The sequence below is a fragment of the Ciona intestinalis genome, unplaced genomic scaffold (assembly GCF_000224145.3).
Source record: "Ciona intestinalis unplaced genomic scaffold, KH HT000090.1, whole genome shotgun sequence".
NCBI classification, from domain to species: Eukaryota; Metazoa; Chordata; class Ascidiacea; order Phlebobranchia; family Cionidae; genus Ciona; species Ciona intestinalis.
In genome coordinates, this window is record NW_004190412.1 from 9,478 (window position 1) to 24,169 (window position 14,692).

The following is a 14,692-nucleotide window of genomic DNA, read 5'->3' on the forward strand; positions in this document are numbered from 1 at the left end:
AAGGTAACTCGTAAGCTGGCACGAGGTGTTAAACCCGTGTGATAACGACTGTCGTTTTCCGGCCACGCGAGGATAAAGAAAGTTACATTCATTCATTCTATCTGATAAAAGCGTCAAACATACGTGTATATCCTGGAATCAACTAAGATGCCCCATATTGATAATCTGTGTTTACATAGCAGCAGCAGGGTAATTGGTTACAACATTAACTATAAGCCCAGGAATACCTTTGTTTTAGATGCACGTGATGGATGATATAAATGCAACTATGCAATTACCATTAATATTCTTTTTCCGCAGGGTGGCGTATACGTGCTGAACATCTTCGATAATTATGCTGCCGCTGGGTGGAGCATGTTGTTCATTAGTTTATGCGAATGCGCTGCCGTTGCTTGGTTCTTCGGGATCAATAAGTATTGGAGGATCGTGTGCGACATGGTGGGGTTCGTACCCAGAATCCCTTGGTTCAAATGGTGCTGGGCAGTTCTTACTCCAATATCTACATCTGTAAGTATATTATGACGTCACACTTCATTACAGTTGCAAAATAAATTGCATTATTTAAATATCAACAGCTGTATATACGTTCACGTTGAATGCAAAAGCCACGTTTTTTAACTTGCGCTTATTCCCAAACCTTTTATACATAGCGTGTTTTAAACAACTGTTGTTTTGCTGTTGGCTCCATTTTCTTCGTTCGTTAAATTAGTTAGGTTATTAACATATAATGGGGCTTAATTATGTTTTGTATTTCACCCTGCGTGTATATTTATGTCGTAACAATGATCATTATCCCCAGGTATTACTCGTTATGAGCCTCGCATATTACAAAGTTCCAACTTACAATCGTACTTACACCTACCCCCCCTGGGCAGTGGGCGTGTGCTGGCTGTTGGCAATGTCATCTATTCTATGGATCCCTGGTTATGCGGTGTATTTATTCTTCTTCAAAACATCGGGAACTTATCCAGAGGTAACGTATGCTGTGATGACGTCACGATGACATATGTAACCATTATTGTCTGTGTAGCGGTGGATGAAGGTGATTACGTCAGAGCTTCCGGATCCTTCCGCATGTAAACATCAAGACGTTGGTGAGATGTGTGTTTATGTGGGCATAGGTGGTTGTAACTTATCCCAACATTACAACGACAGGCGTTATAACACGGGTGTTCTGTTTCATACACCTCGTGCTCGCTTACGAGTTACCACGTATGTAACTTGTTTATCCTCGCATGACGGGGCAACGACAGGCGTTATAACACGGGTGTTCTGTTTCATACACCTCGTGCTCGCTTACGAGTTACCACGTATGTAACTTGTTTATCCTCGCGTGGCGGGACAACGACAGTCGTTATAACACGGGTGTTCTGTTTCATACACCTCGTGCCCGCTTACGAGTTACCACGTATGTAACTTATTTATCCTCGCGTGGCGGGACAACGACAGTCGTTATAACACGGGTGTTCTGTTTCATACACCTCGTGCCCGCTTACAAGTTACCACGTATGTAACTTATTTATCCTCGCGTGGCGGGACAACGACAGTCGTTATAACACGGGTGTTCTGTTTCATACACCTCGTGCCCGCTTACAAGTTACCACGTATGTAACTTATTTATCCTCGCGTGGCGGGACAACGACAGTCGTTATAACACGGGTGTTCTGTTTCATACACCTCGTGCCCGCTTACAAGTTACCACGTATGTAACTTATTTATCCTCGCGTGGCGGGACAACGACAGTCGTTATAACACGGGTGTTCTGTTTCATACACCTCGTGCCCGCTTACAAGTTACCACGTATGTAACTTATTTATCCTCGCGTGGCGGGACAACGACAGTCGTTATAACACGGGTGTTCTGTTTCATACACCTCGTGCCCGCTTACAAGTTACCACGTACGTAACTTACACGTTTAATTATTTCTGTGTGACGTTCTATTTCTATGTTTAACATATTATTTCTATGCTCCCCAGAAACGGTTTCGGCTCCGATATTCGAGCAAGCCCCATTATACGAAGACGTTGTTGGAATGGGAAGCGACAATGTATTGTTGGGTGGTGTATGCGGTGACAGCAAACTCTAGCTCGATGTCAACATGCTTGCGCAATCAACGTTAAATGGGAACAAAACTGTTTTACATTATTTTTTATTTTTCCGCGAAATTTCAAATTCTCTGCGTCAGTATGGCGCCATCTGTTGACGTCACGTATAGATTCTAGTATTCATTATTGTAAATTAATCACTATTGTCGTAGGTCAACAAAATATTTCATCAAAATAAAATTTCGACCAAAAACATTTTTGAAATTTTTTTTTGGATTCTTTGGAGGCTTCGAACCAGCGAGGGTTGGAGAACCAGGGATCTTGGGTTCGAATCCAGGCCATGGTTTGAGACTAGGAAACCTGAATTCAAATCTAGATTACATGATATTAATGTTTATTCTGCAAAATAAAAAATATGATTAAAATACCTTTATAGTTTATGTGGCTGGCGTTGGTGGAAAGCCACTACGGCACGACAAGCCCCCAGCCAATGGTAGTGGGTTTCTACTCTGGTGAGAAACCCTTTGCTGGATAGACCTTACCCAAGCAAGGTTAAACTAACCGTCAGACAAAAATAGTAAGGAACACACCAACAAAAAGACAAAAATAGTACAACGAGTGCAGCGACATACATGTACCAAACATGCAACAAACACAACAGCTCAAATATACAAAAAGGGGACGCAGTCAAAAAGTAATTAACGAACGCATAATCATTGAAACATCTACAAATAAAGTATGGTTCAAATCCTGAAGGATAATCATCTGCAGTGTACACCATATTGAATGTCCGACCGCAAAGAGTCGAAGCCAACAACAGCTCCGCATGTCCCAATCAAAAGGTAAGTCGCCATGTTGGTACCGCGATACTCTCGTCGTATCTTCCCACAATATAATATCGTCCGGATGTTACGCACCGCATCGACCGCTACGAAACTGCGTCAGGTTGTTACGAACCGCATTGACAGTGACCTAACCGTAGCATCACTGTGCCGGTAGTTTTATAGCGTAGCATCACTGGCGGCGACGTCCACGCAACAACCCGACCGTGACGTAACTCAATCAAAACTGACGTAACCGCACCGAACGCAGGGTCATGACAATGCTCTGACCCACCGTATTGACGTCGTAGCGTAATTGTGACGTGGCCATCGTCCCAATCACGCTACATGACGTTTTTGATACAAGTTTAATGTTAAACTTATTAAGATTCTATTTGTGATATTATACTGCGTGTTGATATTACTCGAGTATTTGTGTACCAACATAGCGTTCTCACCAAGCGATCAGGACAATACAGAATCGCTTAAGGGTTCGACCTTTGTAGACGAAGTACCCAATAGAGTGTACAACAACAAAATCTGATCCAGCAAGATAATCGCCATAGTTTCAATGCATATATTTCATAGACATGCAAAATGCACTATAGTAGTGACTGACTAAAAATAGCTGGCAACATTAGGTCCAGCAGAATAAGAATACAGCAGCGCAGACAAGACACACATACAACACACAACTCATACTTATAATACTCAAACCTCAAACCTCAAACCGTGAATCCTTTATCGGCGTCTTCCTTGTTCTTCGTCTGCAAAACAAACATGATAGTAACGTTATAACAAAATATCAAAACATGAAAAGAAGTTTGTCCATTACCCAACAAGGGCGTCACATTTAAACGCATGTATTTTATTACTAATGGTTCACAAAGATCTATAGCCTATTCATTGTGGATAAGGTATATACGTCATTAAGGCTGGGAATTCGACTAAAGTTTGAATCATATATTTGCGAGGCGTGCTATTTGATCAGGCATTTAGGCCAGGGTGCTACAACCCATTAGTGACCACTGGGTTGGAGCAATTGCCGTTAAGTGTCTTTTCCAAGGACACATACGTCCACAATGTTAGCGGAGGAAAACGCGGCCCAACCACCAAGTAACGAGATGGAAAAAGATATAGAAATATTATACAATAATAATATACAATACCTTGCGCTTTTCTTCGGCAGCTTTATTCGCTGACTTTTCTGCAAGAATATGGTCGATAAATCTTGTTGTTTTCAAATTACGTTATTTGTGATTATACATGTGGGGTAAGATGGGACATGTTTCATTCTTTTTTTATCGTCTCATTTGGTAGTAAATGATGGATATTTACTAAATTATATAACTGTAACCCCACAACTCCCAAAAGAGCGTTGTTAATTGTTAAAACACGATTATAAAATATATGGGATATTATGTGCCAACGGTATCCTATATCTTACCCCATTTTAATCGCTATATATATTACGTCATAATCACCTTCATTCTTCTTGCATACCATGGTTCACTTGATCCTCTGTGACGTCACATACAATGTTCTAAAAATATCAAACATTTTAAAACTGCCATTAATTACAACAAAGTATGATTGTGACGAAACAATGAACTTACGAAGTGGGTTCTTCTGTTACGTCACATCATCGGAGTTTCTGGAAAAGAGCTTATATACGTAATAATGCCAATTGTGATTTATACTTTACCAATTCTTTGATCTTCTTGCTTCGCGGTGATAGCACAAAAGTATTAAACTTAAAATATACAAGTAATGTGCCTTGTCGACGTAAAACGCGCATGGGGCCCCATGGAAACAAAATCGCGAAACGCAAGCGTAGAACAAACCGCATTGTGACGTCACAGGCGTTTGTGGCTGAGCGATGACGCAGTCGACAAACACTGTGACGTAACAGTGAATGAGCGCGAACGCGGCGATTGTGACGTACAGTCGCGAGTGACGTATACTTTGAAGTAAAAGACAAATCATAGTTTTACGCTCAAGACACAAAATATTGTTGCAATAATTAACAATAACTCATAACAAATAAAAGAATATAGTTTAAAATAACACGTAGTATTATAATATTAGTAGTAATAATACAATTGTATAGTTAGCTGTAATAAAACAATACTTAACTCCAGCCTTGCACAAAACTTGTTAAAACCTTCCAACTTGTAACCTGGTGTGGAACCAACTTCATCTAAACTAGAACTGGTGCAAATGACTCGATTTTTAGAAGACGCGTTTTATGCGCGGAACAAGGTTGGTGACGTCATATTGCGCATGCGCAGTAAGCGACACAAAGTTGTTTTAATATAAAGTTGATTCCGTAATAAACATAAGCATATAGTTGAAACAAATATTTTGCGAGAGGAAATTTAAAATATTAAAAATTAAACAAAAGTTGCTTGCCATACAAGTGATCCCAATTATTTTAAAAGCGTTTGTCCGCTTTACTATACCGTGCAAATACTTTGGTAGTGCCGTGTTTGTTAAAATTTTAGAAATTTCTTGTTTTTTTCCGCCTATAATAAAAAATATTCTAAATATTGTGGGTAATATTCTCTAATATTGCGGCGTATATACGTTGTAGTGTCGTAACGTTCGTAGTCACCTCGCATGGCAGAATTTGCGGGGTGGGCTACACTATAAACATCAGAAGAGATACAATCCAAATGGATGTGTTTTAAACCAAATTTTTTGATCAAATTGTTCAGGTTTTAAGTAAAGCATTGACGTTGTAACGTCATGGATGACATCACAATCGACGCAAGAAGACAGGAACTTCTTGAAGCGAGATTCCTCGGAAATTCTAAAGTGAGGAATATTATGTTGATTATTGTTGCAGGTTGCAAAAGTTGTTTCAGTCATTTTGGTATCGAATAAAAAAATCCCTACCCTGGAAGTCTATTTTGCCAGCACACTGGTTTACCCCAGAGGTGTTTGGCTTGCCGATGGTAACTCATAAGCAGGCACAAAGTGTATAAAACAGAACACCCGTGTTATAACGACTGTTGTTGCCCCGCCATGCGAGGATAAATAAGTTACATACGTGGTAACTTCTAAGCGGGCACAGGGTGTATGAAACAGAACACCTGTGTTATAACGACTGTTGTTGCCCCGCCATGCAAGGATAAATAAGTTACATACGTGGTAACTCAAAAGCAGGCACGAGGTGTATGAAACAGAACACCCGTGTTATAACGACTGTCATTGCCCGGCTATGTCAGAATACACGCTTTACACTCTTTCATCCTCTTATGATCGCCGTGTAAACCATGTGTTTATACAAAAGAATGCTGTGTTGTAACTAATCGACAGTGAGCATGAGGTTATCCATTACCCCCCGCAGGTTCACAGCGGGTCAGAATCGGGAAGTTCATTTGGAGCGGGGCCGAGTAGCGATCGGGAAAACGATAGTTTGGGGGGTTACCCTAGTACCCCCGAGAACCAGGAGAGGGGTGACGTGAGGAAGTCAAGGAAACGAAAAGGTGGGGTTTGTATTGAGGGGTCATGGGATACATGTAGGTTGTTACATACCCAACAAAGTTATTGTTGCAATATTTCATCTGGGCTTCATACACGGGGTGTCTGCATCAAACCTGTTTTAAGTTTAAAACTGGATGTTAAAATATTTTAAATACCCATGTCAAAAGTTTGGGTAGCATGTCACTCCAGATAAGTTATCATATGATCACTCACGCAGGTGAAAGCATGAATCACGTGATAAGTTATCATATGATCACTCACGCAGGTGAAAGTATGAATCACGTGATAAGTTATCATATGATCACTCACGTGATAAGTTATCATATGATCACTCACGCATAAGTTATCATATCAGTTATCAACTCACGTTATCATATGATCACTCACGTGATAAGTTATCATATGATCACTCACGCAGGTGAAAGTATGGATCACAACAACAAGAAAGTTGGAACAAACTCGGCAAACATCAAGAAAATCAACGAATATTTTGAACCAACTACGAGCCCCGCCCGAACCCTTGCCTCCCCATCACATGTATGTATGATGTCATAATAGGAGTGTATTATGTCATAATAATGAAATAACATTAGATCCGATCCTCTCCTTCCTCACGCCATTCAACCAATTTAATGGATTTGTCCGGGTTCGTTCATTTACAACAGAAGCATAATATTGCTAAGGAATCAAGGTGATGTCATAATGGTGGTTGTGATGTCATATTGGTGATTGTGATGTCATAATGGTGGTTGTGATGTCATAATGGTGGTTGTGATGTCATAATGGTGATTGTGATGTCATAATGGTGATTGTGATGTCATAATGGTGGTTGGGATGTTACAATGGAGGTTGTGATATCATAATGTTGGTTGTGATGTCATAATATATATATATATAGACACATACAAACTGAGTTACACGGCTCGGAGGTTGAACAAATGATTCAGATGAACAACGGGCAAGAATCAGAGAAGAATAAAAAGAGGGAAGAATTGATACGGGTGAGTACCTTGTGCTCGCTGTCGAGTTATACACCTCATACTCACTGTCAAGTTACACATCTTGTGCTCGCTGTCAAGTGTGGTTCTTTGTGCTCAAACATAGAAACAATATTCTCCTCAGTTAAACTCCGACCTTGAATATCGATTGAGGGAAACCACCCAACTTGCGCTTCAATATAAAACCCAACTTGCCCGGTGTTTACAAGTCAACCAGGAGTTGTTGGTGGAGAAGACAAAGTCCGAGAAATCATCTGCGCGCCGTCGAGCGATGGAAGGTCGGTTGAGGTTGGGTCAGTTCACGAGGCAAGGCACCGGGTACCAGGAGACGTGGGTGAACGGATGGGCGTTCACGGAGCTTGGGAGGTGGGTGTTGGGGGAACATTATGGTAAATTATGATTTTGTTTCCCATTCATTTTAATTCCCCCTTGATTGTTATGAAACCTTATTAATCCCGCATCATTGTTACTCAGCAAAAAGGAGCGAATAAACAAAGAGAAGGAAGATATTGAACGAGCACGTAAATCGTTGAGTAAGCGGAAACCTTCCAATAACTCAGCAAAAAATAAGCCGAGTCAGAACGACGGGGAGTTTGTAAAACCAAAGGTGACAGCCCTATAATGATAAGTTTGTGTGGTTTGCTAGGGAGGGAATAATACACAAGTAAGGTTTGTAAAAACTACCGCCTTGTTTGCACAGAAAGAAATGCAAGCGCCCTTTACAAAGTTTCTATTCTATGTGGGTGAGGTCCTGTAGCACGCCATGTGCCTTAGGATTTAGGCCACGATTGGCCCATCACCCCAACACCCGTGGTGCTACTTAAAAGTAAATTACCAATGTTTCCCACAATGCCTTGCAGGATGTAAAGGAAGTGATGTCAATGCAAGATTACCACGAGCGCGATGAGGTTTTACGTCAACGATTATCGGCGGTGAAGCGCGACGAGGTGGAGCTGCAAGTGGAGTTGGAGAAGTTGGAACGTGAGAGGAGTCTCCATATAAGGGAGTTGAAGAGAATATCTAACGAGGATAATTCAAGGTGGGGGTGTACAGGGGGGTGTGTGGAGGTGATTGTTTATCTGTATGGCAGGCAACTTAAACAACCTATCAGTGACCACTGGGTTAGAGCAATTGCCGATAAGTGTCTTGCCCAAGGTATGCCCACAATGGTAGCAGTGTCGAGCCTTGTACCCATTACCTCTTGTTCCAATACAAACCTTTTAAACCTTGATATTCCACCCCAGGTTCAACGACAACCCTGTGCTCAACAAACAATATCTCTTCCTTACTTTACTGGGGAAGGGGGGGTTCAGTGAAGTTTATAAGGTGGGTTGTGTTGTTGTGTTTGACATCACGTACCATATGTTGCATTATATTTATATCACAGGGGTTTGATTTAGAAGCTCAGCGCTACGTTGCGGTCAAAATCCATCATTTAAATCGTGAGTGGCACGAACTTAAGAAGCTGGACTATGCACGTCATGCCAACCGTGAAGCGGAGATCCACCGCAGGGTCAACCATCCGCGGATAGTTAGTTTATACGATCGTTTCGAGGTTGACATCAACACGTGAGTGGTTGTGGTTGAGTTACCGGGGTGGGGTTTGAACTTGGTTTGTTCAGGTTTTGCACAGTGATGGAGTTCTGTGGAGGTAATGACCTTGACTTCTATTTGAAACAACATCGGTTGATGGGAGAAAAGGAAGCGAGAACCATTATCATGCAAGTCGTGTCCGCACTTGTTTACCTCAACTCACTTGAACGACCTGTTATACATTACGACCTTAAACCAGGTAACTATTATTATATTGGTTTGTTACTATATAATGACCATTATGACATCACAGGCAACATATTGTTATGTAACGGCACCGTTTGTGGCGACATAAAGATAACGGACTTCGGGCTTTCCAAGCAATTTGATGAAGGTTTGAGTCCGATGGACGGGATGGACCTCACTTCGCAAGGATCCGGCACTTTCTGGTGGGTTGTGATGTCATCGTGATGTCATTATGATGTCACTGACTGCTTTACCTATATTGTTACAGTGGTTTCCCACCGTCGTTGTGCTGTTTCTAATCATGCATTCAGCTATATATAGTAGTGTTGTATGAACTGACATCACAGTACCATTATGACATCACAGGTACCTTCCCCCCGAATGCTTTGTTCGAGGCCCTGGTGGGAAACCCCCCAAGATCGACAACAAAGTTGATGTATGGTCGGTCGGGGTGATTTTCTACCAATGTTTGTATGGAAAGAAGGTGATTATATTATTTAGGGTCAAATCAGTCAGTGACTCTAATCTATGTGTGTTTGTGACGTAACAATAAACGAGAGAATTTGTTCAAATTATTCCACGAAGAAAAATCGATAATCAACTTTGATTATACTTTCTGCGTTCCACCCTCAGTATTGGAGGGAAAATATTTTACAATATTTATATTTTCAGCCGTTTGGACATAACTTAACACAAGAGGCAATATTGAAACAAAACACCATCTTGCGAGCAACTGAAGTTACGTTTCCCAACAAACCAACTGTTAGCGCTGAAGCTAAGGTAACATAGAAACCTTATTTCGGACATAGAAATAATGTAACAAACATAGAAACATTATTTCGGACATAGAAACAATATACCAAACCTAGATACATATCGAACATAAAAACATTATTTCGGTCATAGAAACATTATTTCGGACATAGAAACATTAAATCGAACATAGAAACATTATATCGAATATAGAAACATTATATCGGACATGGAAACATTATTTCGGACATAGAAACAATATACCAAACATAGAAACCTTATATTTCCAGTCCTTCATCCGTTGTTGCCTTGGTTACCATAAAGAGGACCGAGCTGATGTTCTAGAACTTTCAAACCATGCTTACTTGAAACCTTCAAATAAACGATCTAACCCCACAACTTCGCAACCATCATGATATATGATATCTATGTTGTAAGGTGGATATAATGATCGATCAGCGTCGCCTAGCCACCAATGTCTTGTTCTGGGAGCTTCGATTACGAGGCAATACACTGAAAATTTTCCAACACAGTGAGCCTTGGAAGGTATGGGAGCTTCCAGTTACGAGGCACACACTGAATAGCCACCACAGTGAGCCTTGAACCTGGGAGCTTCGAGTTACGAGGCACACACTGAATCGTAGCCACCACAGTGAGCCTTGAACCTGGGAGCTTCGAGTTACGAGGCACACACTGAATCGTAGCCACCACAGTGAGCCTTGAACCTGGGAGCTTCCAGTTACGAGGCACACACTGAATCGTAGCCACCACAGTGAGCCTTGAACCTGGGAGCTTCGAGTTACGAGGCACACACTGAATCGTAGCCACCACAGTGAGCCTTGAACCTGGGAGCTTCGAGTTACGAGGCACACACTGAATCGTAGCCACCACAGTGAGCCTTGAACCTGGGAGCTTCCAGTTACGAGGCACACACTGAATCGTAGCCACCACAGTGAGCCTTGAACCTGGGAGCTTCCAGTTACGAGGCACACACTGAATCGTAGCCACCACAGTGAGCCTTGAACCTGGGAGCCTCCAGTTACGAGGCACACACTGAATCGTAGCCACCACAGTGAGCCTTGAACCTGGGAGCTTCAAGACACAACACAAAAAAGTCTGGTTCTCATGGTTGCGCAGTTTTTTGCATAAGAATAAAGTTGTCTACTGATGCTAAATTAACAGTTAGTTTGTGAAAATTCTCTTTAATTTAAAAGTTATGAACGTTAAAAAAATCAAATTTCAAAGTTGTAAAAAATCTCAGTTCATTTTAAACTAATAGAAAAACCAGTAACCAGGAAATAAACATTAGGTTTGGTATATGGATAGATGCAGTGTTTCCAGTTTTGCACAATGGTGTTGGTTTAAATGTGACATCAACTGCAAACCCTTCGTAAACATAACTGGAATCACTGCTGAATACAAAGTTGACGTCAGCATGGCCGGTTATTGTTATCGGGGGTGGGGGAGTGTTGCCGCATAACTTTTCACTCAGTGCTTCACCTGAGGTTAGATGGAGAAGGAAATAATAAAATGGCAACACTGGGTTATCAACGTGTTATATATTCCGCATATTTAACGATTATTTTAAATACTTTGGCGTTAACTTCATACGAGTATATACATTTAGTGCTACATAATATGCAGCAAACAATGTTCGAATCCAACTAATGGTGTAACCAAAGGTATATTTCGCCAATAACTAACATCATCAGTCTGTTATTTAAATAGAATCTTGGACTCGATTTTAGTTTGCTACGTATTTAGTAGCATTTGGTGTGTTCTGGATAAATAAGTTACATACATGGTAACTCGTAAGCAGGCACGAGGTGTATGAAACAATAAACACCATCAAACCCAATATACATCAAACCCTCACCTTGTAATGTTTCCAGCTTCACGTAATCCGTACACTTGCTTGAAAACATTTCTACATGAAATTGTTTCACAAATGTGAAAATAATTTCCGTGTTTTTTGAAGGTGGATGGATTCTCCATGTGCAACTCTGAGATAAAACAAAAAGATTGATAAATTAAAGTTATTGGAAAACTACCTCTCATATCCTCATGTACCACAAGTGGGACGCATATACCGTAGGTTGGGAATCACTTGTAATTAGATGGTAGAATATTTAAACAATATTTGCTGTCAATAAAAACATTATGGCACACCCACAACACTCCTGTCATACTGACAACTTATGTTTGTTTATTAATTATGAATTAAAAATATACTAATGACATCACAAACCAAATTATTTTGATACAATGCTGTTTGTTTGTCCACTGGGAGGCGTAACAAGCGATCGATTGTGATGTCAGAGCCACACGGCATTGTGGGTAACGTGAAGAATGAATCGTTATCTGGTGCGAAGAAGTTGTTTTATATGTTTTCTATGGCTACTATACAAACTAATGAAGGATGAATATGAATGTGAAGAACTTTAATCTTGTCCAAAGACACATACAGACACAATGGTGGCAGCGATAAGCCTTGAACCAGTAACATCTGGGTTAGAGGCAAGCATGCTAACCACTGGACCACTAGCCCTGTTTAAACAACAATGAATAATAATCATTTTGCTGAAAGTGTGGTGATCACTCGCTTTCCAATATTTAATCAATACAAATATATGTCGTTGGGCAAGACACTTAATGACAATTGCTGCAACTCAGTGGTCGCTAAAGGGTTGTACAAATTGTCAGACATACATGAAATAATTTGTCCCACACACGCTAATTAATTAAACAAAGAAAAAAATCCGTATTAAATTAGGATTTCCTAACGTGGATTGAAAATGTGCATGCTTGGAAGGTTTTTGATGATAGCACGCGTGAGATCTAGTCAGGAACTGCCATACTCAGCAGGCTGGGAACTTATAACGACTGTTGTTGCCTCACCATGCGAGGATAAATAAGTTACATCCATCCACTCACCTTGATAAGTATTCATAACATGGGTGATCCACCCCAGATAGCCCGTTACCCTCGTATAAACCCCCGGCTGTTCAACCCCCGCGCACCCAACCCCCCAACTTGTTACCCCATGTAAATGGAAGATTGAGTTGTTCGAACAAACAAGGGGACCGCCACTATCACCCTGGCATGCGTCGACACCACCAGCTGCATAACTGTGGATTCAATATACTTTGTAATAACTGTGGATTCAATATACTTTGTAATAACTGTAGATTCAATATACTTTGTAATAACTGTGGATTCAATATACTTTGTAATAACTGTAGATTCAATATACTTTGTAATAACTGTGGATTCAATATACTTTGTAACAACTGTGGATTCAATATACTTTGTAATAACTGTGGATTCAATATACTTTGTTATAACTGTGCATTCAATATACTTTGTAATAACTGTGGATTCAATATACTTTGTAATAACTGTGGATTCAATATACTTTGTAATAACTGTGGATTCAATATACTTTGTAATAACTGTGCATTCAATATACTTTGTAACATCATAATAAACAACAAATACTTTATTGTTAAAACAAATCTCTCGTCAACATTTCAACGCCCAAAACCAAGGTTAAGTTATGAAATATATATTAGGCACACTTGAACAAGCACAACACGTATCAATATTCAAGAAATGGCAAACGTTTGGTTGATAAGCAATATGTGTGACGGCAATACTTTATACTGACATTGTGAAATCTATAAGAACTACTTTGATACTCACGTAGCACAAAACTGGGATTCCCCTACACCGGTACATTCATTGTCAGAAACAAATTTCATCGAAACTGTCTGAAGGAAGTTATCTGAAAAATTAATGTATGTAACTTATTTATCTGACAGTCGTTGTAACACGGATGTTCTGTTTCATACGCCTCGTGCCCGCTTACAAATTACCATATATGTAACTTTGTGGCTGATCGTTTTTCTTGGAGCAACTGCAGTTAAATATCTGGCCAAAAGAAACAACCACAATGGTAGCAACACCAAGCCTTGAACCAAGTATTCCTTACAAAGCCAGCCAACGTCGCCGTTATTTTTAAAGTTTCCTTTATTTACCAAGTTAATTAAAATATTGACCTGCAGTGTTTCCCCACCAGCCAATACTCCAACAATTCCAAGCCACAGTTTGTGATCTGGGCAACGCTGTCCTCTCATCTCCCAAACATACAGGGTAAATGCGATCATTGTAAACCACGTCGCCCGCCAACTTCAACAAACCGATGTCATTGCTGAATGAACTATTGTTGTAACCTGTCAAGATAATCAAGGTTAATGGAAACAATGTAAAACGTGTCTATGTATTTGTGAAAATGATGTTTTAAAACAATATCGCTGCAGAAAACTGAAATCGGTTTAATGCGTAGAAAATATAATTATTATTTTATAATTTTTTTTATTTTTCAATATCAATTTTTTTATTATTTTGTAAATATTTTGTATTATTTTATAAATTGTTATAATTTTTTTTAGTTTGTAAAAAAAATCTTTAAATCTATATAAATTTTTTTATATTTTTTTAATTTTTTTTTTTTAATTTTTTTTTTTCATAATTTTTGAAACATTTTTTTTTAATTTTATGAATTTTTTAATTCTATTTAATTTTTTCGTCAATTTTATAATTTTGAAATTTTTTGAAATTTTTTTATTAATTTTTATTTTCAATTTTAATTTTTTTTTTTTTTAACTTTTTTAGATTTATTTCTTAAACTTTATTTTTTTTATAACTTTTTTTATTAATTGTTTTTTAATTTTTTTTTGATGTTAATAAAAAATTTTCCTAATATTTTTTAATTTTTTTTCTAGTTTTTTTTATTTTTTTTAAATTG

General features: G+C 39.3%; 3 protein-coding genes and 1 long non-coding RNA gene across 7 annotated transcripts in view; 2 read left to right on the forward strand and 2 right to left on the reverse strand.

Annotated features, from left to right (window-relative positions):
* The window catches only part of LOC100177748 (sodium- and chloride-dependent taurine transporter), a 7,963-nt gene extending 5,663 nt beyond the window's left edge, over positions 1-2,300 (forward strand). For all 4 annotated transcript variants that reach the window (XM_026838450.1, XM_026838452.1, XM_026838451.1 and 1 more), the window contains 4 exons: positions 301-507; positions 800-973; positions 1,031-1,094; positions 1,977-2,300. In XM_026838450.1, coding sequence (XP_026694251.1) covers positions 301-507; positions 800-973; positions 1,031-1,094; positions 1,977-2,086 — 555 coding nt within the window. In that variant the 3' untranslated portion in view covers positions 2,087-2,300. The remainder of the gene's footprint in view (positions 1-300; positions 508-799; positions 974-1,030; positions 1,095-1,976) is intronic.
* LOC108950271 lies at positions 2,134-4,909 on the reverse strand. Its single transcript, XR_001975157.2, has 5 exons — positions 4,483-4,909; positions 4,351-4,409; positions 4,036-4,073; positions 3,591-3,633; positions 2,134-2,405 (listed from the first exon to the last, which is right to left on the reverse strand). It is a non-coding gene; the product is annotated as an uncharacterized LOC108950271 (long non-coding RNA).
* A 640-nt stretch (positions 4,910-5,549) lies between these two features.
* On the forward strand, positions 5,550-10,410 carry LOC100175426 (serine/threonine-protein kinase tousled-like 1-B). The gene is made up of 15 exons (XM_002127884.4): positions 5,550-5,683; positions 6,219-6,357; positions 6,774-6,892; positions 6,949-7,046; positions 7,254-7,356; positions 7,478-7,719; positions 7,828-7,960; positions 8,214-8,392; positions 8,598-8,679; positions 8,741-8,922; positions 8,976-9,145; positions 9,200-9,335; positions 9,499-9,616; positions 9,805-9,912; positions 10,176-10,410. The coding sequence occupies exons 1-15, from the start codon at positions 5,615-5,617 to the stop codon at positions 10,299-10,301; spliced, it is 2,004 nt and encodes a 667-aa protein (XP_002127920.1). The 5' UTR covers positions 5,550-5,614; the 3' UTR covers positions 10,302-10,410.
* A 661-nt stretch (positions 10,411-11,071) lies between these two features.
* Positions 11,072-14,692, reverse strand: part of LOC100184334 (coagulation factor XI-like) — a 5,934-nt gene continuing 2,313 nt past the window's right edge. Inside the window, exons 6-9 of the mRNA XM_018815545.2 lie at positions 12,820-13,013; positions 12,134-12,246; positions 11,762-11,888; positions 11,072-11,385 (exon numbers count right to left, since the gene is read on the reverse strand). Coding sequence (XP_018671090.1) covers positions 11,153-11,385; positions 11,762-11,888; positions 12,134-12,246; positions 12,820-13,013 — 667 coding nt within the window. The 3' untranslated portion in view covers positions 11,072-11,152. The remainder of the gene's footprint in view (positions 11,386-11,761; positions 11,889-12,133; positions 12,247-12,819; positions 13,014-14,692) is intronic.